Source organism: Populus euphratica, unplaced genomic scaffold (assembly GCF_000495115.2).
Source record: "Populus euphratica unplaced genomic scaffold, PopEup_1.0 scaffold103.1, whole genome shotgun sequence".
Lineage (NCBI taxonomy): Eukaryota > Viridiplantae > Streptophyta > Magnoliopsida > Malpighiales > Salicaceae > Populus > Populus euphratica.
The window spans coordinates 952,699-980,427 of record NW_011499891.1 but is presented as its reverse complement, the minus strand read 5'-3'; the positions used below and the strand labels follow the sequence as shown (position 1 = coordinate 980,427).

General features: G+C 33.6%; 3 protein-coding genes and 1 pseudogene across 3 annotated transcripts; 1 reads left to right on the top strand and 3 right to left on the bottom strand.

Moving 5' to 3' along the window:
• Positions 1–6,085: 6,085 nt before the first annotated feature.
• On the bottom strand, positions 6,086–25,879 carry LOC105131262 (putative pentatricopeptide repeat-containing protein At1g12700, mitochondrial). Its single transcript, XM_011034164.1, has 3 exons — positions 24,925–25,879; positions 18,130–19,645; positions 6,086–6,319 (listed from the first exon to the last, which is right to left on the bottom strand). The coding sequence occupies exons 1-3, from the start codon at positions 25,502–25,504 to the stop codon at positions 6,295–6,297; spliced, it is 2,121 nt and encodes a 706-aa protein (XP_011032466.1). The 5' UTR covers positions 25,505–25,879; the 3' UTR covers positions 6,086–6,294.
• On the bottom strand, positions 9,811–11,977 carry LOC105131260 (putative pentatricopeptide repeat-containing protein At1g12700, mitochondrial; annotated as a pseudogene).
• On the top strand, positions 12,638–27,640 carry DRT102 (DNA-damage-repair/toleration protein DRT102). The gene is made up of 2 exons (XM_011034165.1): positions 12,638–12,724; positions 26,461–27,640. The coding sequence occupies exon 2, from the start codon at positions 26,461–26,463 to the stop codon at positions 27,454–27,456; it is 996 nt and encodes a 331-aa protein (XP_011032467.1). The 5' UTR covers positions 12,638–12,724; the 3' UTR covers positions 27,457–27,640.
• On the bottom strand, positions 13,308–16,183 carry LOC105131261 (putative pentatricopeptide repeat-containing protein At1g12700, mitochondrial). The gene is made up of 2 exons (XM_011034163.1): positions 14,345–16,183; positions 13,308–14,305 (listed from the first exon to the last, which is right to left on the bottom strand). Exon 1 carries the CDS (start codon positions 16,134–16,136, stop codon positions 14,382–14,384), a length of 1,755 nt encoding a protein of 584 aa, XP_011032465.1. The 5' UTR covers positions 16,137–16,183; the 3' UTR covers positions 13,308–14,305; positions 14,345–14,381.
• Positions 27,641–27,729: the final 89 nt, after the last annotated feature.

The window sequence follows — 27,729 nt, the reverse complement described above, 5'->3', positions numbered from 1 at the left end:
ATGACCTTGGCATGAAAGCTTCCAGTTGATGGCAATCATTATCCCCAGCAGAAATCATCTTTCACTGCAAGACTTTCTTCTTTCAAACCTGTTCTTAAGTGGCAAAGACACCAAGTTCAAAAGCCCTAATATTGATCAGTAGCCCCACACGGCCACAAACTGAAAAGCAGAGAGAAACATCGCTTCGCTACCATGCGCGCACGCACCTCCACCAGCACCTAGGATTCTCAGATACTTGCGTCAAACAGGACTGAGAAGTTCAACTAGGTTGGTTCCTTCTTATATGTTTATCAGTGTTAGAACACTTCCTGCGCGAAAACACGAGTAGCTCTCATTACTAGTTGATGCACTGCTCCTGCATCATTACAATAGTATTCCTTCTGTCCTTTTCTAATCATCTTGCTAACTTATATATATATATTGGGTGAGGATAGCAAAATGTTTATCAGTCGAGTGACGACACTGAACTCCAATTCAGGGGAACATTAAACTCCAATTCATGGGAACATTAGCCCTTTTAAGCTCTAATTAATAGTCTATCTCTCTCGATCTTAACAATCTTCTGTCCTTTTAGTGACACCTTCCGCCTAGCTTCACATGGGACTGCTGCGGTGGAATCGGTATTTTATTAAATTTTATTTTTAAAAATAATTAAAATTTTAATATTTTTAGATTGTTTTGATAATTTAATATAAAAATAATTTTTTTAAAAAAATTATTTTTATATATTTTCATATAGAAAATATTTTAAAAAATAATTTCAACTAGATTAAAAAAAAGGGAGCATAAATTGATTTGGAAAAACTAGAATTACTGAATTATCATTACCTATAAAGTTAACTTATTTATTTTTATTAAAACAATATTATTTGTGTAAAAACAATTTTTTTTAGCACAATCAAGCTTGCACCAGATTTGGTTAATAAAAACAAATTCTTTAGCACAATCAAGCTTGCACCAGATTTGGTTAGGTAAATTGTCCGCTTGGATCAATTAAGTTTCATGACATCAATAATTTTTTCAATCTGAACTTGTAAACTTGCTAGATCAAGTTGAGTTGAACAACTATTCCGATCAAACGGATGGTTCATAATAAAGCAAACATGAGGTACTTTTGTCATGCTACATCCTTAAATATCAAACCTAAACATAATATGAAATATGTGTTTATTAGTACAAAACAATAATCAAAGCTGTAATCTAGCTGGTTAGGACACTCGTGTTCATGTCTCGGTGATTTATATGAATTTTACCGCAGGTTTAGATTTCCAGACATTTTTTTCTCGTATCCAACGCTGTTAATACTGATATGGTTGTAATTATTTTTTATTTAAAAATATATTAAAATAATATTTTTTATTTTTTAAAAAAATATTTTTGATATTTTCCTACAAAACAATAATCAAAGCTGTAATCTAGTTGGTTAGGACACTCGTGTTCATGTCTCGGTGATTTATATGAATTTTACCGCAGGTTTAGATTTCCAGACATTTTTTTCTCAAATCCCAACGCTGTTAATACTGATATGGTTGTAATTATTTTTTATTTAAAAATATATTAAAATAATATTTTTTATTATTTTTTAATTTTTTTAAAAATATATTAAAAATATATTTTTTAATTTTTTTAAAAATTATTTTTGATATCATACATCAAAATCATATGAAAATATAAAAAAATATTAATTTGAAATAAAAAAATAATAATAAAAACTTAAATATTTTTAAAATATATTAATAATAAAAACTTAAATATTTTTAAAATGTAAAAAAAAAAAAACAGGAATATGGATCTGTCCAATAGCTTCACGTACAGAAACATTCCATAGCAAACTGTCAAAATACATATGGATTAATGGTGTGGTTTTTTAAAATATTTTTGGCTTAAGAAAATATTAATTAATTAATTTTTATTGTTTTTTAGTAATTTTAATATGTTGATGTTGGAAATAAAAAAAACTGAATAAAATTAATTTTCATTTTAATAATTTGATTGAATATGGCTTCAGATCAGTTAGAGAACTCTTCAGTACCTCATAACATGGCATAAATGATGTGCCCCGTGAAACAGCTGGAGAAGTACAAATGACATGAACTCAATCCCGAGAGTTCAATTAATTTCTTAGTTTGAAACCCTTTTGAGAAATTGATCTGAATTCTAAATGGAATTCAATTGCTAAAAAATAATCAAAAACAAATTAGAAAGGAGATCCTCTAATCTGCTAAAAAATGCTCATGCTATCCAAATTGGTTGTTAGTGTCCATGGGGTGGTCCTCCTCCTCCTCCTCCTCCTCTCTCTCTCTCTCTCATTGGGATTATTTGGGTTTGTTAATATTGTGTGGCCTTCTCACAATTGAAGCGGTGAATCAAGGTATCATTTCTTTCAAGTAATCGAGTGGCCTGAAGATTATCATAATCTTATTTGAATATTTTTTTGGATATCCAAAAAAATTTACACTTTAAATGGTTGGCTAAAAAAAAAAGTTGATAATATGTTAGAAGGAGTTAAGTTAAGCATAAAAGTCAGAATTAATATTTATGTAATTATTAAAAAATTATTTTGCATGGCGATATTTAAAGTTACAAGATAGTTATTAAAAATAATAAATATAAAGGGTCCATGTAATAATTTATTTTTCTTTATAATTAAAAATGATTTATAAAATATAAAAGCTATATTAAGTTATTGGTTGTAATTTAGTTTTAAATAGACTGATATGACTCAATAAAGTAGTAGTTTAATAGTTAAGATATTGTTATGTTTTTATATTTTTATAAAGTTGAGAATATAAATTTAATTTTTAAAAAATATATTTATTAAAAGAAATATTTGTAAACCTTAAACGAGACTGATATTATTATTTATTTTAAAAAAATTATACAGATTCAAAGAAAATTTAATCCACGTGTAAAGACATTTTGGCACTAAAAGCAGACATGTCACTGTCAAATTTGCCACATGTTCCATACATGCATTCGCTTTAGTAGTATATTTACCTTTTCGAATGATTAGACATCGAAATAGGATTTAGTATATTCACTCTAGTAGTATACTTAACATTAAACTCCTAATATGTACACTCTAGTAGTATACTTAACATTAAACTCGTGACACGTTGCAGGTAAAATTTTAAGTTAATTTTTAATATATGAGAAGTAAATGGTTATAATTATAGACAATATGAAAGTTAATTTTTTAAATAAAAATTATTTTAATTATTTTTTTAATTTCATAATACTTCAAAGATATCATTATAATTTATTTAATTTTTAATTTTATATAAATAAATTATATTTTCATAACGTATTTATAACCAAGAAAATTATATGTTATTTTTAACAAGAAATAACCTCAAAGACAAAATTAAATAAAAATAAAAAATAAAAAAAAAATCAACGTTAAATATTTGCCCTTTTGCCTTTTCACTTTAGTATCCAATTATTATTAACAACTATTTTAGTTCATATATTTTTTAATTTATTTTATTAAACATAAACAATGTTTTTTCATTTCTCAATAAAAAAAATATATCATGATATCCAAAAACATATTTATAATGTTAGCAGCTTCCTCTCTTGCGTTATAAATTAACTCTATAATCCAACCCATGTCATAACTACGAGTTACAGGACTAGTAATTATTAAAGAATTTTAATCTTCCTTGCAAAAAATTACTTCCTTGAAATCCCTTAATTTTATAAAATATTGAAATTAAAATTACGTAACTTAGAAAGGATTTTATTACAAGATTATTTTTGAGTTGATACTTGTATCTTTACAAGAACAATTACAGATATATCATGACTAAAAATATCAATACATGACAGAGTAATATTTAATTATTTATCTGATTTCACAGTTTAATTTTTTGGATTAAGATAATATTTAACTCAAGATTAAAGATCTAATCTTCTTTGAAGGCTTGAAAGCCGCTGCATACAATTTGGCATTAATCAAAGGAACAACAAGATGTTCTAATGGCAAGAATCCTTCTAAAATCTCCTCACCTCATTTTCTGCAGAATTGCAGTTTAATCCCGATCGAGCAAAGGAATAATGTACATGGTCAATAGTGTCCAAACACTTCATTTAGCCAAGAAGAATTGAACAGCAGAAAAGCTTAAACGAGTTGAGCAAACCTTGTTACACGATGGGTGGGGAGACAAGCCTCCTTGTACAGCAACAAGAAGCCTTAATTGAGACTGAGAAATGAGCAGCAGCACGCAGATTTTTTGCGAGTGTATGACATAAACAGAAGCAGCCATCCACTTAAAACAACCTGTCTGCAGACTCTGGAAATCAAAATCTGTCTGCATACAATTCGAGTACCAGGCAAATGACCACTTGAAATGCATAGAACAACCTATGCTTGTGTTGCTGCTTCTGTAGAATCCTCTTTTCCAGAAAATTGTTAGACTGCAGATTCACATGATGATGGCAACCGACGTATTGTTCACCATTTCTGCCGAAAATGTAGATTCTCTGGATAGATGAGACTCTGCTAACCATTTGTCTCTATAGCAAGATTGCCAGCCTTGTCAACAACGCCTTCAGATCAGCTCCAAGAAAACCTGGTGTAACTTGGATAGTAGAACAAGGTTGAAAGAACCCTCGAGTTCACTTTTTTGAATTTCCTTTGATAGGATTAGTAGAGGTCACGATGTTAGGTGCAAATTCAAAACTGGAAATACCTATTTCGAGTTAAAAAAATTCATCACATAAAGGAAAACAAGACTGGTTAGTGTATACTTTGTACTTTATATACATAGATTCAAGTCAAAACACAATGCAAGGTGAGATCCAGTTCCAAAAACAGATCCCAGGAAGTCACCCTAGATGTTACAGATCATTCATTAAAGTTAAAGAACAGAGTATCGTTAGAACTCACAAGAGGCTCATCAGCCTACAACGTCACTTGATAGGGAAATGTCACTTTATATTTCTACCTTGAGAGCTTCCACGCATAAATTGGCTTATGATTTCATCTTGAGATTCCACATCCAATAACATCTGAACTGTAGACGAATCCGCCAGGAATCTTTTACCAACCATTTCATTAATAAGTCATTTAGCAGTTGATGAGTCCTGATTTTGAAGAAATCCTTGAATGATAACATTGTATGAGTTACTGTCTGGCAAGAAGCCATCATCTTCCATTCTAAATAAATCGTATGCTTCATCTGACAGCCCTTCTTTCAGCAGTCCCTTGATCATGACAGTGTATGTCTGTATGGTAGGCCGTATTCCACCAGCAAAAAGCTTGGAAAATAGTTCCTTCGCAACTTCAAGCTTCCCAGCAATAAATATGCCTTCAATAAGAATATTACAGAGGACAATATCAGGTTCTAATTTCTTCTCTTGCATTGACTCGAGCAGTTTTAATGCCACATTCAAATATCCATGTTTGCAGAAGCCAACTAGCAAAATCGAGGAAGTCATCATATCTGGAAGCAGGCCAGAAGAATGCATCTCCTTTTCAATACTGTCCAAACACTTCATTTAGCCAAGAAGAATAGAACAACAGCAAAGCTTAAAGAAGTTGAGCAAGTCTTGTTACACGATAGGTGTTAATTGAAACTGAGAAATGAGAAGCAGCACGTAGGCCTTTTTGTGAGTGTATACCATAAATACAAGCAGCCATCCACTGACTCTGGAAATAAAAACCTGAATCAAACAATTTGAGTACCATGCAAATAACCGCTTGAAATGCGTAAAACAACCTAAGCTTGTGCTACTGCTTCTGTAGAGTCCTCTTTTCAAGAAAACCGTTAAAACTGTAGATTGTCATGATAATGGCAGTCAAGGTATCCTCCACCATTTTCACATGTGTTCTAAAACTGTAGATTCTCTGGATAGATGAGACTCTGCTAACCATTTCTCTCTACAGAAAGATTGCCAGCCTTGTCAACGGCACATTCAGATCAGCTCCAATAAAACCTGCTGTAACTTGGATAAAAGAACAAGATGAAGAAAACCCTTGAGTTCACTTTTTTGAATCATTCCTTTGTTGGGACTAGTAGAGGTCATATGTTAGGTGCAGATTCCAAACTTGAAATACCAACTTCAAGTTAAAAAATTCATCGCATAAAGGAAAACAAGACTGGTTATTGTATACTTTGGACTTTGTACTACATAGATTCAAGTCAACACACAATGCAAGATGAGCTCTAGAGCCAGAAACAGATCCCTAGAAGTCACCCTAGATGTTACAAACAATTCAATAAAGTTAAAGAACCGAGTATTGTTATAACTCACAAGAGGCTTATCAGCCTACTATGTCACTTGATAGGAAATTCACTTCATTTTTCTACCTTGAGAGTTTCCACGCATAAATTGGCTTATGATTTCATCTTGAGATTCTAAATCCAATAACATCTGAAATGTAGACAAATCTGCCGAGAATCTTTTACCAACCATTTCATCAATAAGTCGTATAGCAGTTGATGAGTCCTGATTTTGAAGAAATCCTTGAATGATAACATTATATGAGCAACTGTTAGGCAAGAAGCCATCATCTTCCATTTTTCTAAATAAATCGTATGCTTCATCTGACAGCCCTTCTTTCAGCAGTCCCTTGATCATGACAGTGTATGTTCGTATATCAGGACGTATTCCATCCCCAAAAAGCTTGGAAAATAATTCCTTCGCAACTTTAAGCTTCCCAGCGATAAACATGCCTTCAATAAGGATAGTATAATGGACAATATTAGGTTCTAGACATAACATCCCTGCCAACCATTTCTTTGAACAATCTAGTAGCTTCATTCAGTTGTCCTGAATTGCAAAAACCATGGACTATGGAGTTGTACGTAACAACATTTGGTGAAATGCCCCGATCCACCATTTCAGATAAGAATTCCATGGCGTCATTTACTACCCTATTTTTGCAAAGGTTGTCTATGATTGTATTATATGTCACCACATTTGGCTTGCACCCATTTTGTTCCATCTTCTTGAACACGTGAACAGCCATATTTCTGTTGCCAGATTTGAACAAACCATTGATTATAGTATTATAGCTAATTACATTGGGCTCGTGCCCTCTGTTTACCATCTCATTAAACAATCCTACTGCCTCTTTAATCTTTCCCTCATTGCAGAGACCATTAATGAGTGCATTGAATGTGCTAGCAGTGGGATGAATACCCAGTTTGAACATCTTGCCCAAGACAGAGACAGAAAAATCAACATGGTTCAAGCGACAAAGGCAGTTAATCAATATATTTAGAGAATAAACATTGTGGGTAACACCGAACAAATCCATTTGATTGCACAAAGAGACAACAGTAGAGTACTGTTTTTTTTTGGCAAAGGAGCCCACGACTTTAACAAATTCCACAACAGAAGGCCTAGGATTGATGCGGACCATGCGATAGAATGAAGCCAAAGCATCATCAATACTGATGTTAGTGCTATTATTACTAACAAACCCACCATTGTTTTGAGGTGAAGAAGGTTTCCTAGTACAAGCAGAAGTGGAGATGTGGTGATGATTGAAGAATAAGAAAGAAGAACGAAAGATACCCATTTCCATATGTTGTTGAAGTATCCGAAAATCAGAAGCAGTAGCTCTATAAGCGCTTTTCCGCGTGAACATGATCATTGTTAAGTTAAAAAGCTGCGTTATCTCTGACTGTTCCTCACCTCCTTCAAAGCCGATGATGAAAGCTTTTCCAATCTACTCTGTCCTTCTTAAGCTATACACTTGTTGCTTTGACTTTCCATCATTTCCCCTTGAACAAAACATATTGCAAACAAATTCTGGACTCCTTGAACCGTTATCATATACATTAAGTTTTTTTTTTTAAAAAAAAAATTATAAGAATGTTTATTTATTTTTAAAAATTTTCATTTAAAAATAAATTAACATATTTTTTATTTTTTAAAACTTACAATATAAAATTATTAAAAAAAAATTGAAATACAAAAAAAAACCATTTCTATAAAAATGATTGATGTATAGAAAATTTTATGTTGTGGTTTTAGTAATTTTTGATATTTTATTTTTTATGTTTTGTAGTTTATTTTGAAAAAAAAGAAATAAAAAAATAAAATTTATGATTCACCAAAAACAATTAAAATATTTTCACTCATGATTTGCCTGTATCTCTTTATTTCTTTAAAATAGATTTTAAAAAATAGTTAATGAATACTCGCTAGTTTGTCTTCAAACACAATCAATTTTATTATATATGTAATGTTTTATATCAACAATGTCACTTTTTTTTTAAATATCAAACTTTTTTAATTGTAATTTAATCCTATAAAATTACATTAATAAGTTTTATATATTGAGATTTCTTTTGATTTGTATTTTTTTGTATATACAAAATGTCTAAGGATGTTATGGTAAGGAATTAACACCAATTATATTAATCTCTTTAAAGCATTATAAAACTAAAAAAATATAGAAAAATATCAATCATTATTTAAAAATAAATGAGATATTAATTAATATTTAATTAAAAAAATTAATATAAAAAAAATCAAATAACAATGACCTTGGCCTTTCATAAAAAAGCATACCCCAACTTGCTTAATAGTTTATTGTTTTTATCTTATTTTTGGAGCGAAAATTGTAACAGACAACGAGTTATTTTGTTTTTTTTTTTATCTGAAAACATCTAAAACAATCACATATGAAATGCAATAAACTCATTTTTAGCTCTAAAATACTCTTTACTCACTTGAAAAATATAATTAAATGAAGAAAAAATTAATGAACCTTGATCAACTTTTTTCCAGCATGGTTATAGCAAAAATCACCTTTATTAATTTTTTTTCAAGAAGATAAACTTGCTAACACAAAGATCAATATATTTTGTAGTTGGAATATGGCCATCTGAGTATTTTCTTTTTAAATCGACTCTCTTTCTTTTCTTAACATATAGGTAGTGTTTGATTCTTTTTCTAAGACAGAAAAGACATAGAACAAAACAAAAAAAAAAAACATGAAAAGAGAATTGTGTTTCACAATGATGTATAAAACAAATCGACTATATTTATATCATATATGGTTATGGTGCACATAATATAATAAAATATAAAAAATCTATTTTATTTTTAATTTGTATTGTTGTCAAATTTACATATTATAAAAAAATAATTATATATATTTTTTATTTTAGTTTATATTTAATGATAAAATTAATAATATTATAATAACTCTACTTACAAAATTAGAACTAATCTAATAAGTTAACCCAAAATTAAGTCAACCTGGGGTCTAGATTATTTGAGTTTAAAAGGAAATAGATAAAAGATTGACTCGATCTAATTTAATAAAAAAACTCATATTAACCCGAGATGGAATATGAATAAAAAACTTATTAAATTTTTTAAAAATTATTTTTAATCGGAACAAAATTATTTTGATTATTTTAAAAAAAAATTAAATCAACCGAGTTGATATTTACAATTAGTGACTTGAAACTTACTTTAAGTTGAATTTTAAAACAATAATAATAATTATTTTTATTTATATAATAAATTAAATCAATTATAATAATCATCCGACTTGGACCTTACTCCAATCAACTTAACTTTTAAAACTATTATAATAATAATAATAATTTTTATCCTTCCTCCTCCCAAGTCTTAATTGGCCCCGCCTTATTTGCAATGCCTTGCTATTAACACATGATGTATGATGAGGGAGGTTAGGTACTAGATAAGCATTCCCACAAACACGCTTGAGAAACAGTATAACATGATCAATGCCAGCAACAGATATCTCGTATCAGGGTTTGGCTCTTGCTTTCGTTACCTTTTTTAATCATTCCTCTGTTAGGATTTGTAGAGGTCACCATGTTAGGTGCAAATTCAAAACTTCGAATACTTATTTTAAGATTAGAAAATTCATCAAATAATGGAAAACAAGAATGGTTATTGTATGCATTAAAGTTAAAGATCTTTGTACTGTGGTAACTCACAAGAGGTACAACAGCCAGCAACGTCACTTGATAGTAAAATGTCACTTCAATTTTCTACCTCGAGAGCTTCCACGCATAAATCGGCTTATGATTTCATCGTGGGATTCCAGATCCAGTAACATCTGAAATGTAGTTGAATCCGCTGAGAATCCTTTACCAACCATTTCATCAATAAGTCGTACAGCAGTTGATGAGTCCCGAATTTGAAGAAACCCTTGAATCATAACATTATAAGAGCAACTGTCCGGCATGAAGCCATCATCTTCCATTTTTCTAAATAACCTGTATGCTTCATCTGACAGCCCTTCTTTAAGAAATCCCTTGATCATGACACTGTATGAATGTACAGTAGGTCGTATTCCATCGACAAAAAGCTTGGAAAATAGTTCCTTTGCAACGTCAAGCTTCCCAGCGATAAACATGCCTTCAATAAGAATGGTATAAAAGACGATATCAGGTTCTAATTTCTTCTCTTGCATTGACTGGAGCAGTTTTAATGCCTCATCCAAATGTCCATGTTTCCAGAAGCCATCTAGCAAAATCGAGTAAGTTACCAAATTTGGAAGCAGGCCAGTAGAACACATCTCCTTGAAAAGATTTAGAGCTTCCTTAGGTCTCCCTACTTGGCACAGGCCTTGCATAAGAGTGCTGTAAGTGACAGTATCAGGAGTCAAATCTTTTTCAGACATTTCAGCAAGGAGTGATTTTGCCTCGTCCATCATTCTACTCTGGCAATATCCATTGATCAAGATGTTGTAACTATGTACAACAGGTACACAACCCTTGCGAACCATTATTTCGAAAACCTTCATGGCCTCATTCATTTGGTGGTGTAAACAGTACCCATCCATCAAAGCATTGTAAGTGTAAATGTTTGGCTCTACACCTTCTTCAGTCATTGTTTCAAAGACACGCCGAGCTTCTGAAACCATTCCTTCTTTGCACAGCCCATCAACCAAAATAGTGAAGGTCACTGTATCTGGCATAACATCCCTGCCAACCATTTCTTTGAACAATCTAGTAGCTTCATTCAGTTGTCCTGAATTGCAAAAACCATGGACTATGGAGTTGTACGTAACAACATTTGGTGAAATGCCCCGATCCACCATTTCAGATAAGAATTCCATGGCGTCATTTACTACCCTATTTTTGCAAAGGTTGTCTATGATTGTATTATATGTCACCACATTTGGCTTGCACCCATTTTGTTCCATCTTCTTGAACACGTGAACAGCCATATTTCTGTTGCCAGATTTGAACAAACCATTGATTATAGTATTATAGCTAATTACATTGGGCTCGTGCCCTCTGTTTACCATCTCATTAAACAACTCTACTGCTTCTTTAATCTTTCCCTCATTGCAGAGCCCATTAATGAGTGCATTGAAAGTGATAGCATCGGGATGAATACCAAGTTTGAACATCTTGCCCAAGACAGAGACAGAAAAATCAACATGGTTCAAGCGACAAAGGCAGGTAATTCATATATTTAGAGAATAAACATTGGGGGTGACTCGAAACAAATCCATTTGATTGCACAAAGAGACAACAGTAGAATACTGTTTTTTTTTGGCAAAGGAACCTAAGAATTTGCCAAACTCCACAACAGAAGGTCTAGGATTGATGCGGACCATGCGATAGAATGAAGCCAAGGCATCATCAATACAAACATTATTGCTATTATTACTAACAAACCCATCATTTTTTTCAGTCAAAGTAGGTTTCTTTATAGAAGTAGAAGTAAGAAAGTGGTGATGATTGAAGAATAAGAAACAAGGGAAATCAGGAAGAAAAGGAGAGATACCCATTTCCATTTGTTGTTGTTGAAGCTGGAAAGCAGAAGCAGAAGCTCTAAAAGCGCTTTTCCGCATGAACACCATCACTGTTAGGTTAAAAAGATGCTGTCTCTCTGACTGTTCCTCTCCAACTTCGAAGCCGAAGATGAAGGCTTTTCCACTCAACCCGTGGCTCTTCCTCAATTCTGGGTGCCTTGTCTTCAGCTTTGCCTGGACCCTACATGAAAGGAAGCCAATGGGCAATAGACCGTTCTCACCGTTTCCTCATAAATAATCCTCTAAAAATACTCGAATTATTTTAAAAAATTAAAAATATTCTTAAATTAACAAACATTTCAAAATAAATTAAACCCTTTTTTTTTTTTGAAAAAAAAATCATTGATGCGTAGCTTTCATGTTAATTAAGTCCACGTTTAGTATTGCATTCCACATCAGGTTGGAATTGGACAAATTTATTACATATAAATTAATTTTTTTATATTTTTAATTAAAAATATTATTTTAATATATTTATAATAAAAAAATATTTTAAAAAATAATTACTGATAAACTATTAATTACTCTTAAATAAAAGATTATTAATAATTAATTTATCTTCATTATGAATAGAAACGTTTTGAAAATTTATTTTTTTAAAATAAATTATTTAAAATTATTTTTATAAGTTGTTCATTTATAAGTTTTTGAATTATTTTAATATGTTAATTTTAAAAATAGTTTTAAAAAATTAAAAAAATATTATTTTAATATATTTAAAAAAACTGTTTGCGTAACCCTTTTTACCCGCCTACACATCGTAATTGAAAAACTGTTAATAATTAATTTATCTCCATCATAAATCTAGTCCTCATGCCGTCCCTTTTCTTCTATTATTAATTATTTATTTATTATTTAATATCGTGTAGAATGATCCTCTTCTAATAAAGACGCTACCCAATCAGCAGCCACTCCCACTCGCTCTCCAAGTTCGTTGTCCTGTCTCCTCCACCGCCACAAATGGCTGAAACCACCGTCTCAAGTTCCCTGTCTTGTCTTCTCCACCGCAACAAATGGCCGAACCCACCGTCTCTTCCACCGCAACCGCAACCCCCCCTCCCCTCCCTCTCAAGATAATAGCAGGAGCAATAAAAATGACGAATCAAGCTTTTGTTTTGAATAATCCATGTGGTTTACTTGATGCTTTTTACCCTTTTGATGTTGATTTCTAGCTATTGTGATTTCTGTCAATAGTTAGACGCTATTTTGTGCAAATTTGATGCTTGTCAATGCTCTGCTATTTCACACCCTTCAAGAGCAGGCAACGGATTCCATGCTTGATTAGGCAGAAATGGTAGATATAATACATGGATTACAGATTTTCATTAAAAGAATCTCTGCTTCCTTGCTCTGGCAGAGAAACAGAGGGCCAAAAAAAGCCATTTACCTACTAAGTTAACTCGGATGATTTATTTTTATTAAAACAATATTATTTTTGGAAGGGAACCAGCAACTTCAAATTGAGGGAATACAACTATTTATCAGATTTCACAGTTTAATTTTTGGATCAAGATAATATTTACTCAAGATTAAAGATATAATCTTCTTTGAAGGCTCGTAAACTGCTGCATACAATTTGGCATTAATCAAAGGAACGACAAGATGTTCTAATGGCAAGAATCCTTCTTAAATCTCCTTACTTCATTTTCTGCAGAAGTGCAGTTTAAGCCTGATCGAGCAAAGGAATAATGTACCTGGTCAATACTGTACAAACACTTCATTTAGCCAAGAAGAATAGAACAACAGCAAAGCTTAAAGGAGTTGAGCAAGCCTTGTTACACGATGGGTGGAGAGACAAGCCTCCTTGTACAGCAACAAGTATTAATTGAGACTGAGAAATGAGAAGCAGCACGCAGGACTTTTTGCGAGTGTATACCATACAGACAAGCAGCCATCCGCTTAAAACCACCTGTCTGCAGACTCTGGAAATCAAAACCTGAATCAAACAATTCGAGTACCATGCAAATGACCACTTGAAATGCATAAAACAACCTAAGCTTGTGTTACTGCTTCTGTAGAGTCCCTCTTTTCAAGAAAACCGTTAAAACTGTAGATTTTCATGATGATGGCAACCTAGGTATCCTCCACCATTTCCGCATGTGTTCTAAAATTGTAGATTCTCGGGATAGATGAGACTCTACTAACCAGTTCTCTCTACAGATAGACTGCCAGTCTTGTCAACAGCACATTCAGATCAGCTCCAAGAAAACCTGCTGTAACTTGGATAAAAGAACAAGATGAAGAGCACCCTCAAGTTCACTTTTTTGAATCATTCCTTTGCTAGGATTAGTAGAGGTCACAATGTTAGTTGCAAATTCAAAGCTTGAAATGCCTATTTCAAGTTACAAAATTCATCGCATAAAGGAAAACAAGACTGGTTACTGTACACTCTGTACTTTATACACAGATTCGAGTCAATACACAATGCAAGGTTAGCTCTAGTGCCAAAAACAGATCCCTAGAAGTCACCCTAGATGTTACAAACAATTCAATGGAGTTAAGGAACTGAGTATTGTGATAACTCACAAGAGGTTAAGCAGCCTACAATGTCACATGATAACTCACAAGTGGTTAAGCAGCCTACAACGTCACTTGATAGGGAAATGTCACTTCATTTCTATCGACAGCTTCCACACATAAATCGACTTATGATTTTATCATGAGATTCCAGATCCAGTAACATCTGAAATGTAGACGAATCCGCCGAGAATCTCTTACCAACCATTTCATTAATAAGTCGTATAGCAGTTGATGAGTCCTGATTTTGAAGAAATCCTTGAATGATAACATTATATGAGCAACTGTCTGGCAAGAAGCCATCATCTTCCATTTTTCTAAATAAATCGTATGCTTCATCAGACAGCCCTTCTTTCAGCAGTCCCTTGATCATGACAGTGTATGTCCTTATAGTAGGCCGTATTCCATCAGCAAAAAGCTTGGAAAATAGTTCCTTTGCAACTTCAAGCTTCCCAGCGATAAACATGCCTTCAATGAGAATAGTATAAAGGACGATATTAGGCTCTAGTTTCTTCTCTTGCATTGACTGGAGCAGTTTTAATGCCTCATCCAAATATCCATGTTTGCAGAAGCCATCTAGTAAAATCGAGTAAGTCACCAAATTTGGAAGCAGGCCATAGGAACACATCTCCTTGAAAAGATTTAGAGCGTCCTTAGGTCTCCCAAATTGGCACAGACCTTGCATAAGAGTGTTGTAGGTGACAGTATCAGGTGTCAACTCTTTATGAGACATCTCAGCAAGGAGTGATTTTGCCTCAGTCATCCTTCTACTTTTGCAAAATCCATTGATCAAGATGTTGTAACTACGTACATCAGGTGCACAACCCTTGCGAACCATGATTTCAAACACCTTCTTGGCCTCATTCATTTGGCGATGTAAACAGTACCCATCCATCAAAGCATTGTAAGTGTAAATGTTTGGCTCTACACCTTTTTCAGGCATTGTTTCAAAGACACGTTGAGCTTCTGAAACCATTCCTTCTTTGCACAGCCCATCAACCAAAATAGTCAAGGTAACTGTATCTGGCATAACATCCCTACCAACCATTTCTTTGAACAATCTAGTAGCTTCATTCAGTTGTCCTAAATTGCAAAAACCATGGACTATGGAGCTGTAAGTAACAACATTTGGTGGAATGCCCCGATCCAGCATTTCAGATAAGAATTCCATGGCATCATTAACTAGCCTATCTTTGCAAAGGCTGTCTATGATTATACTATAGGTCACCACATCTGGTTTACACCCATGTTGCTCCATCTTCTTGAACACATGAACAGCCATACTGGTGTTGCCAGTTTTGCACAAACCATTGATTACAGTAGTATAACTAATCACATTAGGTTCATGCCCTTGCCGTACCATCTCATTAAACAATACTACGGCCTCTTTAATCTTTCCCTCATTGCAGAGCCCATTGAGTAGAGTAGTGAATGTGATAACATCAGGCTGAATACCCAGTTTGAACATTTTACCCAAGACAGAGACAGCAAAATCAACATGGTTCGAGCGACAAAGGCAGTTAATCAATATAGTTAGAGAATAAACAGTGTGAGTAACACCGAACAAATCCATTTGATTGCACAGAGAGACAACAGTCGAATACTGTTTCTTTTTGGCAAAGGACCCTAAGAATTTGCCAAATTCCAAAGCAGATGGCCTAGGATTCACGCGGACCATGCGATAGAATGAAGCCAAGGCATCATCAATACTAATGCTATTGCTAATATCACTAACAACCCCACCACTTTTTTTAGGCAAAGAAGGTTTCTTGGTACAAGAAGAAGTTGCGAAGTGGTGGTGATTGAAGAATAAGAATGGGAAATCAGGACGAAAAGGAAAGATACCCATTTCCATAAGTTGTTGTTGAAGCTGAAAAGCAGAAGCAGAAGCACGAGCAGAAGAAGCAGTAGCTCTAAAAGCGCTTTTCCGCATGAACATCATCATTGTTAGGTTAAGAAGATGCTGTCTGTCTTACTGTTCCTCTCCTCCTTCGAAACCGAAGATGAAAGCTTTTCCACCCAACTCCGTATCTCTCTCTCGATTCTGGGTGTCTTGTCTTCTTGGGTTCAGCTTCGCCAGAACCATTTATGAAAGGAACCCAAAGGGCAATGGACCATTTTACTTCTTATTTGAAGCCCAAAACGTTATACACTTGTTGTCTTCCACTTTATATCATTTCACCCTTGGTATGTAACATGTACATAAACATACGAGAAACTTTGGCTCTTGTTTTCATCACTTTACCTGATGCATCTTAGCAGCCAAGCCATAACCAGACAGGGTTACAAAGAAGTAGCTCTATGATCATCTCCAAGCATGCCAATCCATGATGTTTTATAAGTAAGACAGGCTTCTAGTAGAAAACTTGGCATCTCTGTATCATAAAAATGGGAGAATCTGTAGAAGAATCCTTCACATCTCCACTGGTATTGCCTCACAAAACTGAAGTTACGAAGTTCACAGTTGTAGTGCATTGATCATAAAATCAGAACTGTTAAAACTATCTTCCATCAATAACACTTTTCTCTTTTTTGATTCCAACATCCATCTTGCTTTGTAGTCTTGATCAACGACTTAGAAATTAGAAAACTGTCATCATGTATATGCGAGATCAGCTGAAACAGTATCATAGGTTTCGAGCCTCAAGGAGGCACAAAGAACAAAGAATCCTGCAACGTAAGTTGATTTAACTACTTGGAACAGACTTACACTCTTCTTTAGCACCAACGCAATTTTCAAAGGAATATTGAAGCTGGCAGATTCAAGCAACTAACGAAGACAGACATAGTGTAGTTTGGATTCACAGGATTAGACAATGTCCCTCTTGCACGTCCATCTGTCCTCATAAAAGACTCCATTCCTCCTTGCACTACTCTAAAACAACCAATTTATTTCTACATAGATTTTGTACAGTGGAAAATTACCAAGAAAAGCAAGAATACAAGGGCAAAACATGCCATTAACTCCAAATTCTTTATTGGACAAATAGAATAGCATAAACTCTACTAAGTAGTGTGGAAGTGGAAACCTCTAAAAAACTTCTATCCCGCTTGAAAAAAAATAATTTAATATTGGTTATAAAATAGAAAGTTGAAAAGTCAAATTTAAAAAGACAGAGCTTATATGCAAAATGAGTTTTGAGCTTAAATCCACACACGTACTCGCTCGACTCGAGCTGAGGTTTCAGGTATGAATTTGGTTTTATTGTAAAATAATTTTTCATCAACCTAATATAATTCTTCTGTGGAGTCCTCTTTTCCAGAAAACTGTTAAACTGTAGATTCACATGATGATGGCAACCGAGGTATCCTTCACCATTTCAGCACGTGTTCTGGAACTGTAGATTCCCTGGATAGATGAAACTCTGCTAACCAATTGTCTCTACCGCCAGATTGCCAGCCTTAACAACAACGCCTTCAGATCAGCTCCAAGAAAACCTGTTATAACTTGGATAATAGAACGAGGTTAAGAGAACCCTCGATTTCACTTTTTTGAAGCATTACTTTGTTAGGATTGGTAGAGGTCACGATGTTATGTGCAAATTCCAAACTTGAAATACCTACTTCAAGTTAAAAAATTCATCGCATTAAGGAAAACAAGACTGGTTATTGTATACTTTGTACTTTATACACATAGATTCAAGTCAACACAACGCAAGGTGAGATCGAGTGCCAAAACAGACCACAGGAAGTCACCCTAGATGTTACAGATCATTCATTAAAGTTAAAGAACAGAGCATCGTTAGAACTCACAAGAGGCTCATCAGCCTACAACGTCACTTGATATGAAAATGTCACTTTATTTTTCTACCTTGAGATCTTCCACGCATAAATTGGCAACTTGTGAGCTTCCACGCATAAATTGGCTTATGATTTCATCTTGAGATTCTAAATCCAATAACATCTGAAATGTAGATGAATCCGCTGAGAATCCTTTACCAACCATTTCATCAATAAGCCGTATAGCAGTTGATGAGTCCTGATTTTGAAGCAATCCTTGAATGATACCATTATAGGAGCAACTGTCCGGCGAGAAGCCATCATCTTCCATTTTTCTAAATAAATCGCATGCTTCATCAGACAGCCCTTCCTTCAGCAGTCCCTTGATCATGACAGTGTATGTCCTTATAGTAGGCCGTATTCCATCAGCAAAAAGCTTGGAAAATAGTTCCTTCGCAACTTCAAGCTTCCCAGCTATAAACATGCCTTCAATAAGAATAGTACACAGGACGATATCAGGTTCTAATTTCTTCTCTTGAATTGACTGGAGCAGTTTTAATGCCTCATCCAAATATCCATGTTTGCAGAAACCATCTAGCAAAATCGAGTAAGTCATCATATCTGGAAGCAGGCCACAAGAACACATCTCCTTGAAAAGATTGAGAGCTTCCTTAGGTCTCCCAAATTGGCACAGACCTTGCATAAGAGTGCTGTAGGTGACAGTATCAGGATTCAATGCTTTATGATACATTTCAGCAAGGAGTGATTTTGCCTCGTCCATCATTCTACTCTGGCAATATCCATTGATCAAGATGTTGTAACTATGTACATCAGGTGCACAACCTTCACGAATCATGATTTCAAACACCTTCTTGGCCTCATTCATTTGGCGCTGTAAACAGTACCCATCCATCAAAGCATTGTAAGTGTAAATGTTTGGCTCTACACCTTTTTCAATCATTGTTTCAAAGAGACGCTGAGCTTCTGAAACCATTCCTTCTTTGCACAGCCCATCAACCAAAATAGTGAAGGTCACTGTATTTGGCATAACATCCCTACGAACCATTTCTTTGAACAATCTAGTAGCTTCATTCAGTTGTCCTAAATTGCAAAAACCATGGACAATGGAGCTGTAAGTAACAACATTTGATGGAATGCCCCTGTCCACCATTTCAGATAAGAATTTCATGGCATCATTAACTAGCCTATCTTTGCAAAGGCTGTCTATGATTGTACTATATGTCACCACATCTGGTTTACGCCCATGTTGTTCCATCTTCTTGAACACGTGAACAGCCATACTCGTGTTGCCAGTTTTGCACAAACCATTGATTATAGTATTATAGCTAATTACATCGGGCTCATGCCCTTGCCGTACCATCTCATTAAACAACTCTTCTGCCTCTTTAATCTTTCCCTCCATACAGAGCCCATTGAGTAGTGTATTGAATGTGATAACATTAGGTTGAATACCCAGTTTGACCGTCTTTCCCAAGATAGAGACAGCAAAATCAACATGGTTCAAGCGACAAAGGCAGTTAATCAATGCACTTAGAGAATAAACATTGTGGGTCACTCCAAACAAATCCATATGATTGCACAAAGAGACAACAGTTGAATACTGTTTCTTTTTAGCGAAGGACCCTAAGAATTTGCCAAATTCCAAAGCAGATGGCCTAGGATTCACGCGGACCATGCGATAGAATGAAACCAAAGCATCATCAATACTAATGTTAGTGCTGTTATTACTAACAAACCCACCATTTTTGTGAGGCAAAGAAGGTTTCTTAGCACAAGCAGAAGTAAAGATGTGGTGATGATTGAAGAATAAGAAAGAAGGAAAGATACCCATTTCCATATGTTGTTGAAGATTCCGAAAATCAGAAGCAGTAGCTCTAAAAGCGCTTCGCGTGAACATCATTATTATTAGGTTAAAAAGCTGCTGTATCTCTTACTGTTTGTTCCTCACCTCCTTCGAAGCCGAAGATGCAAACTTTTTCAATCATTTCTGTGTCTCTTTCTTAAGCTACACTTGTTGCTTTGATTTTCGATCTCTTCCCCTTAAAGAAAACATGTTGCCAAAAAATCTTGGAGCCCTTTAATTGTTATCAAATTTATTAATAGTCTGTTTTTAAAAAATTAAATGTTATTTTTTAAATTATTTTTTATTTAATAATATATTAAAATAATACTTTTTTTATTTTTTAAAATTTATTTTAACCTTTAGCACATTAAAATGATATAAAATTATTAAAAATAATTAATTTGAAAAAAATAAAAATAATTAACTTATTTAAAAAATAATTTTAAAATATAAAAACAAATAAATTCTAAGAGAGTAGCTCATGTATGAAAAATTTTATGTTGTGATTTTAATAATTTGTGATATTTTATTTGTTATTTTTTATGGTCTATTTTGATAAAAAAAGATGGATATAAAAAATAAAATATATAATCCATCATAAAAAAAAAATTCACTCATTATTTATTTCTCATACTTTGCATCTTTTTATTTCTTTAAAGTAGATTTAGGAGAGTAATTAATAAATAGACACTAGTTGCTCTCTAAGTATAATAAATTTTATCGTGTATGTAATATTTTATATGAACAATGTTAATTTTTTTTATTTTAATTATTAAACTTTTTTAATTTTAATTTTATCATCTTAAAATTAAGTTATCATGTTTTTATATGTTAAGATTTCTTTTCATCTGTATATATATATACAAACACAAAGTAAGTGTATAAAGATATTTTAGTAATGAATTAACACAAATTATATCAATCTCTTTTAAGCATTATAAAACTAAAAGAAAAAACATATAAAAATATCAATCACTATTTAAAAATAAATTTGACATTAATTAATATTTAAATAGAAAAAATTAGTACAAAAAAAAAAGTTAGATAACGATAACCTTAGCCTTTCATTAAAAAGCCTACTCCTATTTGCTGGTAGTTAATATTTTTATCTTATTTTTGAATCAAATATAATATTATTTATTCTAGTTTATTTTACCATAAAAAAAAATAAATCATTTGTTATAATAGGTGATTGTTGACTACTAAATAGTTTTTTTATCACCTTTTATGATATAAAAAAAAAACAGCATTCAAAGTATTTAGATTCTAAAAACTTGTTTTTTTTTGTTTTTTTTATTTAGAAACATCTAAAATAATCCCACATGAAATCTAATAAACTCGTTCCTAACCCCAAAACATTCTTTAATCACTCTAAAAAAATTAAATGAATAAAAAAGTTAATGAACCTTGATCAACTTTTTTCCCAACATTATTATAGGAAAAATAACCTTTATTTATTGACATAATGATCAATATTTTTTATAGTTGGAATATGGTCACTTGAGCATTCTCTTTCTTTAAATATTTTGATTGATCTTCTCTTGTCTTTCTCAACATATAGGTAGTATTTTGTTATTTTTCTAGGATAAAAAGATATAGAAAAAAAACAAAAAAAAAAAAAGACAAAGAGAGTATTGCATTTAATAGTGATGTAACAAAAAAAAGATAAAGAGAGTATTGCATTTAATAGTGATGTACAAGATAAAATGATTATATCTATATTATATTTAGTTATGATGGACAATATACAATAAAATGTGAAAAAAATTATTTTATCTTTAATTTTTATTGTTGTCAAACTTACATATTTTAAAAAATAATTAGCTATTAATTTTTTTATTCTTCAATTTATATTGAGTTTTAAGATTAATAATATTATAATAACTATAATTACAAAACTAAGACTAATTTAATGGGTTTACCTAAAACCAGGTCAACCCGAGGTCTCGATTGTTTGAGTTTAAGAATAAATAGATGAAGAATTGACTTGACCTAACCCGATCAAAAATTCATGTCAACTTGGGATAGAACAAGTGTTAAAAACCCATTGAATTTTTTGAAAAAGTTTTTTGATTGAAATAAGGTTGCTTTGATTATTTAAAAAAGAAATTGGATCAACCGAATTGACCTTCTTTATTCATGACTTGAACCTTTCTTGACTCAACTCCTCAGTCAAGTTTTAAAACTATAGTGATAGTCAATTTTATCTATACACTGATTCAAGTCAACTCATGATAACCCTTTAAGCTGTGACATAGGTCTTACCTCGGTCAACCCCCGAATTGGATTTTAAAATTATAATAATAATAATTTTTATCTTTATATTGACCCGGGTTGACCCTCTTGATTTATAACCCGAGTTAATCCTAAATCGAGTTTTAAAATTATAATAATAACCACTTTTATTTTCAAGTTAACCTGAATCAACTCGGGTTGAACCACTAATATGTGACTTTGGCCTTGTTCCAGGTTAATTCTCAAATTAGATTTTAAAATTACGATAATAATATTTGTTATTTTTACATTAACTCGAGTTAACCCAACTCATGACCTAGATCTTAACCAATAACCTAGGTTTTGTCTATGATTGACCCTTCAAGTTGAGTTTTAAATTTTTGATAATAATTATTTTTATCTTTACATGTTTTAGTTATATAATTTTGAAATTGAGAGCTTTTTTACCAAGATTATTAAGAATAAAAAATAATAAATATTTTCTTTGAATACATATTCCCTTTATATTTCTTGTTTTGAAAATACATAAATTCACTTTAAAATTACCATAAATACAAATTTATTTAATCAAACTCATTTCTGTCTCCACTGTCTTCATTCCTTTTGTTCAGGAAAGTAACCAAACGCTATCATAAGAATCGAAACATAATGAAAATGAAGTTTTGTATCAGAACGTAAATTATCAAAATGACAGACTAAATGATAGAAAAGCTAAAATTTTAAGAGCTAAACTAAAGTCTTCCATGCCAAAATCGTAAGGGGTCATTTTATTATTATTTATCAAATTTAATCCTTGTTCTTTCAATATCTATTTACAACCTTGATTAAATTTTTATTTCAGAAAATCAAAGCCTAATTCATCATCTAATTTTCCACAAAATTCAGCACCTGCGAGTTTAGGAAAATTAAAAGAAATGAAAAAAAAAAAACCAATGATATCCAAACTTTGAAAGATAAAATTGAGGGGATTAAAAATTTGATGGCAAAAAAAAATAAATTGATATTGTTCAAAATGAACAGTACAGTCAGCAGTGCACTGTGAGGGGAGTTATAGTAGAGCCGGGGTAAGTGAAATGCCCGGCTCTTTTGTTATTGTTTAAATTATAATATAATTCTAATTCTAATTTTAATATAATGTGAATTGGTATAGTTATAATATACTACCAAGGTAAATGGATGGAAGAGATAGCACTAGCTACTGTTAATTTTGCAAGGTGGATCCAACAATTCCTTTTGGAATTTGCCACCAAGGATTAAACTTGCCCAGAAGAACATCCATTCCATTGCTATAGCTTCAAACGTAGCGCGTGCCAATATCACTCACAGCACACTTTCAAGTTTGGCAGCAGCATCTCTCTCTATATCTAGGCACTTCTTTTATTTTGTTCATTCATGATTTCACTATCATACAATAGGGTTCTTCTGGTGATTTTTGCGGGTAACAATGCATCGCCAGTATTGCACGGCTTGCACCTCCTGCTAAGTCTTAATTGGCCCAGCCTTATTTGCGATGCCTTGCTATTAACACAAGATGTGTGATGAGGTAGGTTAGGTACTGGATAAGCATTCCCACAAACATGCTTGAGAAACAGTATAACATGATCAATACCAGAAACCGATATCTCGTATCAGGGTTTGGCATTCGTTACTTTTTTGAATCATTCCTATGTTAGGATTAGTAGAGGTCACAATGTTAGGTGCAAATTCAAAACTTGGAATACCTAATTTAAGATTAGAAAATTCATCAAATAATGGAAAACAAGACTGGTTATTGTATACTCTGTAATTTATACACGTAGATTCAAGTCAATACACAATGCAAGGTGAGATCCAGTGCCAAAAACAGATCCCAGGAAGTCACCCTAGATGTTACAGATCATTCATTAAATTAAAGAACAGAGTGTTATAATTGTTATAACTCACAAGAGGCTCATCAGCCTACAACGGCGCTTGATAGGAAAATGTCACTTCATTTTTCTACATTGAGATCTTCCACGCATAAATTGGCTTATGATTTCATCTTGAGATTCCAAATCCAATAACATCTGAACTGTAGACGAATCCGCCAAGAATCTTTTACCAACCATTTCATTAATAAGTCGTATAGCAGTTGATGAGTCCTGATTTTGAAGAAATCCTTGAATGATAACATTATATGAGCAAATGTCCAGCAAGAAACCATCATCTTCCATTTTTCTAAATAAATCGTATGCTTCATCAGACAGCCCTTCTTTCAGCAGTCCCTTGATCATGACATTGTATGTCCGTATAGTAGGCCGAATTCCATCCGCAAAAAGCTTGGAAAATAGTTCCTTCACAACTTCAAGCTTCCCAGCAATAAACATGCCTTCAATTTTAATGCCTCATCCAAATGTCCAATTTTGCAGAAGCCATCTAGTAAAATCGAGTGCGTCACCAAATTTGAAAGCAGGCCATAAGAACACATTTTGTTCCATCTTCTTGAACACCTGAACAGCCACACTTGTGTTGCCGGTTTTGCACAGACCATTGATTACAGTACTATAACTAATCACATCAGGTTCATGCCCTCTCCGTACCATCTCATTAAACAATCCTACTGCCTCTTTAATATTTCCCTCCATGCAGAGCCCATTGAGTAGTGTATTGAATGTGATAACAGTAGGTTGAATACCCAGTTTGACCATCTTACCCAAGATAGAGACAGCAGAATCAACATGGTTCAAGCGACAAAGGCAGATAATCAATGCACTTAGAGAATAAACATTGTGGGTCACTCCAAACAAATCCATTTGATTGCACAAAGAGACAACAGTGGAGTACCCTTTTTTTTTGGCATGGGAGCCTAAGAATTTGCCAAATTCCACAACAGATGGCCTAGGATTCATGCGAACCATGAGATGGAATGAAGCCAAAGCATCATCAATACTGAGCCAATTTTTGCAAAGGTTGTCTATGATTGTATTATTTGTCACCACATTTGGCTTGTACCCATTTTGTTCCATCTTCTTGAACACCTGAACAGCCACACTTGTGTTGCCGGTTTTGCACAGACCATTGATTACAGTACTATAACTAATCACATCAGGTTCATGCCCTCTCCGTACCATCTCATTAAACAATCCTACTGCTTCTTTAATATTTCCCTCCATGCAGAGCCCATTGAGTAGTGTATTGAATGTGATAACATTAGGTTGAATACCCAGTTTGACCATCTTACCCAAGATAGAGACAGCAGAATCAACATGGTTCAAGCGACAAAGGCAGTTAATCAATGCACTTAGAGAATAAACATTGTGGGTCACTCCAAACAAATCCATTTGATTGCACAAAGAGACAACAGTGGAGTACCCTTTTTTTTTGGCATGGGAGCCTAAGAATTTGCCAAATTCCACAACAGATGGCCTAGGATTCATGCGAACCATGAGATGGAATGAAGCCAAAGCATCATCAATACTGATGTTAGAGCTATTATTACTAACAAACCCATCATTTTTTTAAGCAAAGAAGGTTTCTTTGTAGAAGTAGAAATAAGAAAGTGGTGATGATTGAAGAATAAGAAACAAGGGAAATCAGGAAGAAAGGGAAAGATACCCAATTCCATTTGTCGTTGTTGAAGCTGAGAAGCAGAAGCTCTAAAAGCGCTTTTCCGCATGAACACCATCATTGTTAGGTTCAAAAGATGCTGTCGCTCTGACTGTTCCTCTCCACCTTCGAAGGCGAAGATAGAGGCTTTTTCCTCTCAACCCCGTGACTCTTCCTCAACTCTGGGTGTCTTCCCTGGGTGTCTTGGGTTCAGCTTTGCCTGAGCCCTTTATGAAAGGAACCCAATGGGCAATGGACCGTTTTACTTTTTATATGAAGCCCAAGACTCTATATGACCACCTAAAATAAATAACTCTTAACTAATCTCTTAAAAAAACTCGAATTATTTTTTAAAATTAAAAATACTCTTAAATTAACATACATGTCAACCTAAATTAAATCTTTTTAAACAATACAGGTTTAGTATTAAATTGAGGATGGGCAAATTTAATAAAAAATATTTTTATTAGAAACTATTTTTTCTATGTTTTTAAATCATCTCAACAATAATACAGATAATTTTTTTAAGAATAAAAAATATTATTTTAATATATTTTAAATAAAAATATATTTTCAAAAATAATCACGTTTACAACTATTTTTAAATAAAAAACTGTTAATAATTAATTTATCTCCCTCATGAATCCAGTCCTAATACAATGCCTTTTCTTCTATTATTAATTATCAATTTATTATTTAATATGGTCTAGAATGATTTTAAGAGAGACACTACCCAGTCAGTAACCACTCCCACTCGCTCGCGAAGTTCGCTGTCTTGTCTTCTCCACCGCAACAAATGGCCGAAACCACCGTCTCTTCCACCGCAACCGCAACCCCCCCTCCCCTCCCTCTCAAGATAATAGCAGGAGCAGACGCTTTTGGCTGCTCCCTCAAAGACACACTGGTCTCTCACCTCCGTTCCCTCAACATAGAAGTAGAAGACCTCGGCACTTCCTCCTACTACTCCATCGCCGCCGAGGTGGGCCGCCTTGTCTCCGCTGCGTCCACTACCCCATCTTCCCCAACTCCAGAAATCCGTGGCCTTGTCGCGTGCGGCACTGGTGTCGGTGTCTCCATCTTTGCCAACAAATTCCCTGGCGTCTTCGCTGCAACCTGCCTTTCCACTGCAGACGCCGCCAACTCCCGATCCATCAACAACTCCAACGTCCTTGCCGTCTCCGGCATGGCAACATCCCCGGACTCCGCCATAGAAATCCTCGACACTTGGCTTAAAACCCCTTTTAAGTCTCCTTGTCCCGCCTCGAACTCTGCTCCATGGGGAGAAGAAATAGAATCCTTCTTGGACACTTCGCTCAGCGAGATGCCTGTAATTGGTGCAAAACTTTCTGATCTTAAACAACAAGAGGAGGGAAGTATAAACACAAACGCGTGCGCCCTCTGCTGCCTGGTGAAAAACAGAAAATTAGAACCCATCGAGATTATTCCTGGCGGGGCAATGAAGATAGTTAGAGAGAGCCCGACATCAGCTATAGTAAGTTTCAAAGCAGGGAGTGTAGAGCCTGCACATCATCATACATTTGGGCATGATTTGGTGGTGTTAAAAGGGAGTAAAAGGGTATGGAATTTGAGTAAGAAAGCAAAATATGATCTGGTTGTTGGCGATTATTTGTTCACACCGGCCGGAGATGTGCATAGAGTGAAGTATTTTGAGGATACTGAGTTTTTTATCAAGTGGGAAGGGAAATGGGACATTTTCTTTGATGAAGAGATGGAGGTTGCTAAGAGTGAAATTGAGAAGGAAGCAGAGGATGGGTTTGAGTTGGTAAAGTAAGATAACACGTGTGATTTGAACTGGCTTGAGCTTAATAATGTCTTTGTGCCTCTGGTATGTCATGGTGGTTAATGATCTTTTGCCCTGTTAATTTTGATGTGCGGCTGTGTGTTGAAGAACCAATAAAAATGATGAATCAAGCTTTTGTTTTGAATAATCCATGTGGTTTACTTGATGCTTTTTACTCTTTTGATGTTGATTTCTAGCTATTGTGATTTCTGTCAATGGTTGGACACTGTTTTATGCAAAATTGATGCTTGTCAATTTCACACC

Bases quoted from the DNA above. Each gene is read 5' to 3' on its own strand.
- LOC105131261 (XM_011034163.1), bottom strand. From the start codon at position 16,136: ATGGAAATGGGTATCTTTCCTTTTCGTCCTGATTTCCCATTCTTATTC.
- LOC105131262 (XM_011034164.1), bottom strand. From the start codon at position 25,504: ATGGTTCGCATGAATCCTAGGCCATCTGTTGTGGAATTTGGCAAATTC. The intron at 19,646-24,924 runs GCTCCCATGCCA...GCAAATTCTTAG, and splicing joins GGAATTTGGCAAATTCTTAG to GGTCCTTCGCTAAAAAGAAA. The intron at 6,320-18,129 runs CTCACAAGTTGC...TATGCGTGGAAA, and splicing joins AGCCAATTTATGCGTGGAAG to CTCTCAAGGTAGAAAAATGA.
- DRT102 (XM_011034165.1), top strand. From the start codon at position 26,461: ATGGCCGAAACCACCGTCTCTTCCACCGCAACCGCAACCCCCCCTCCC.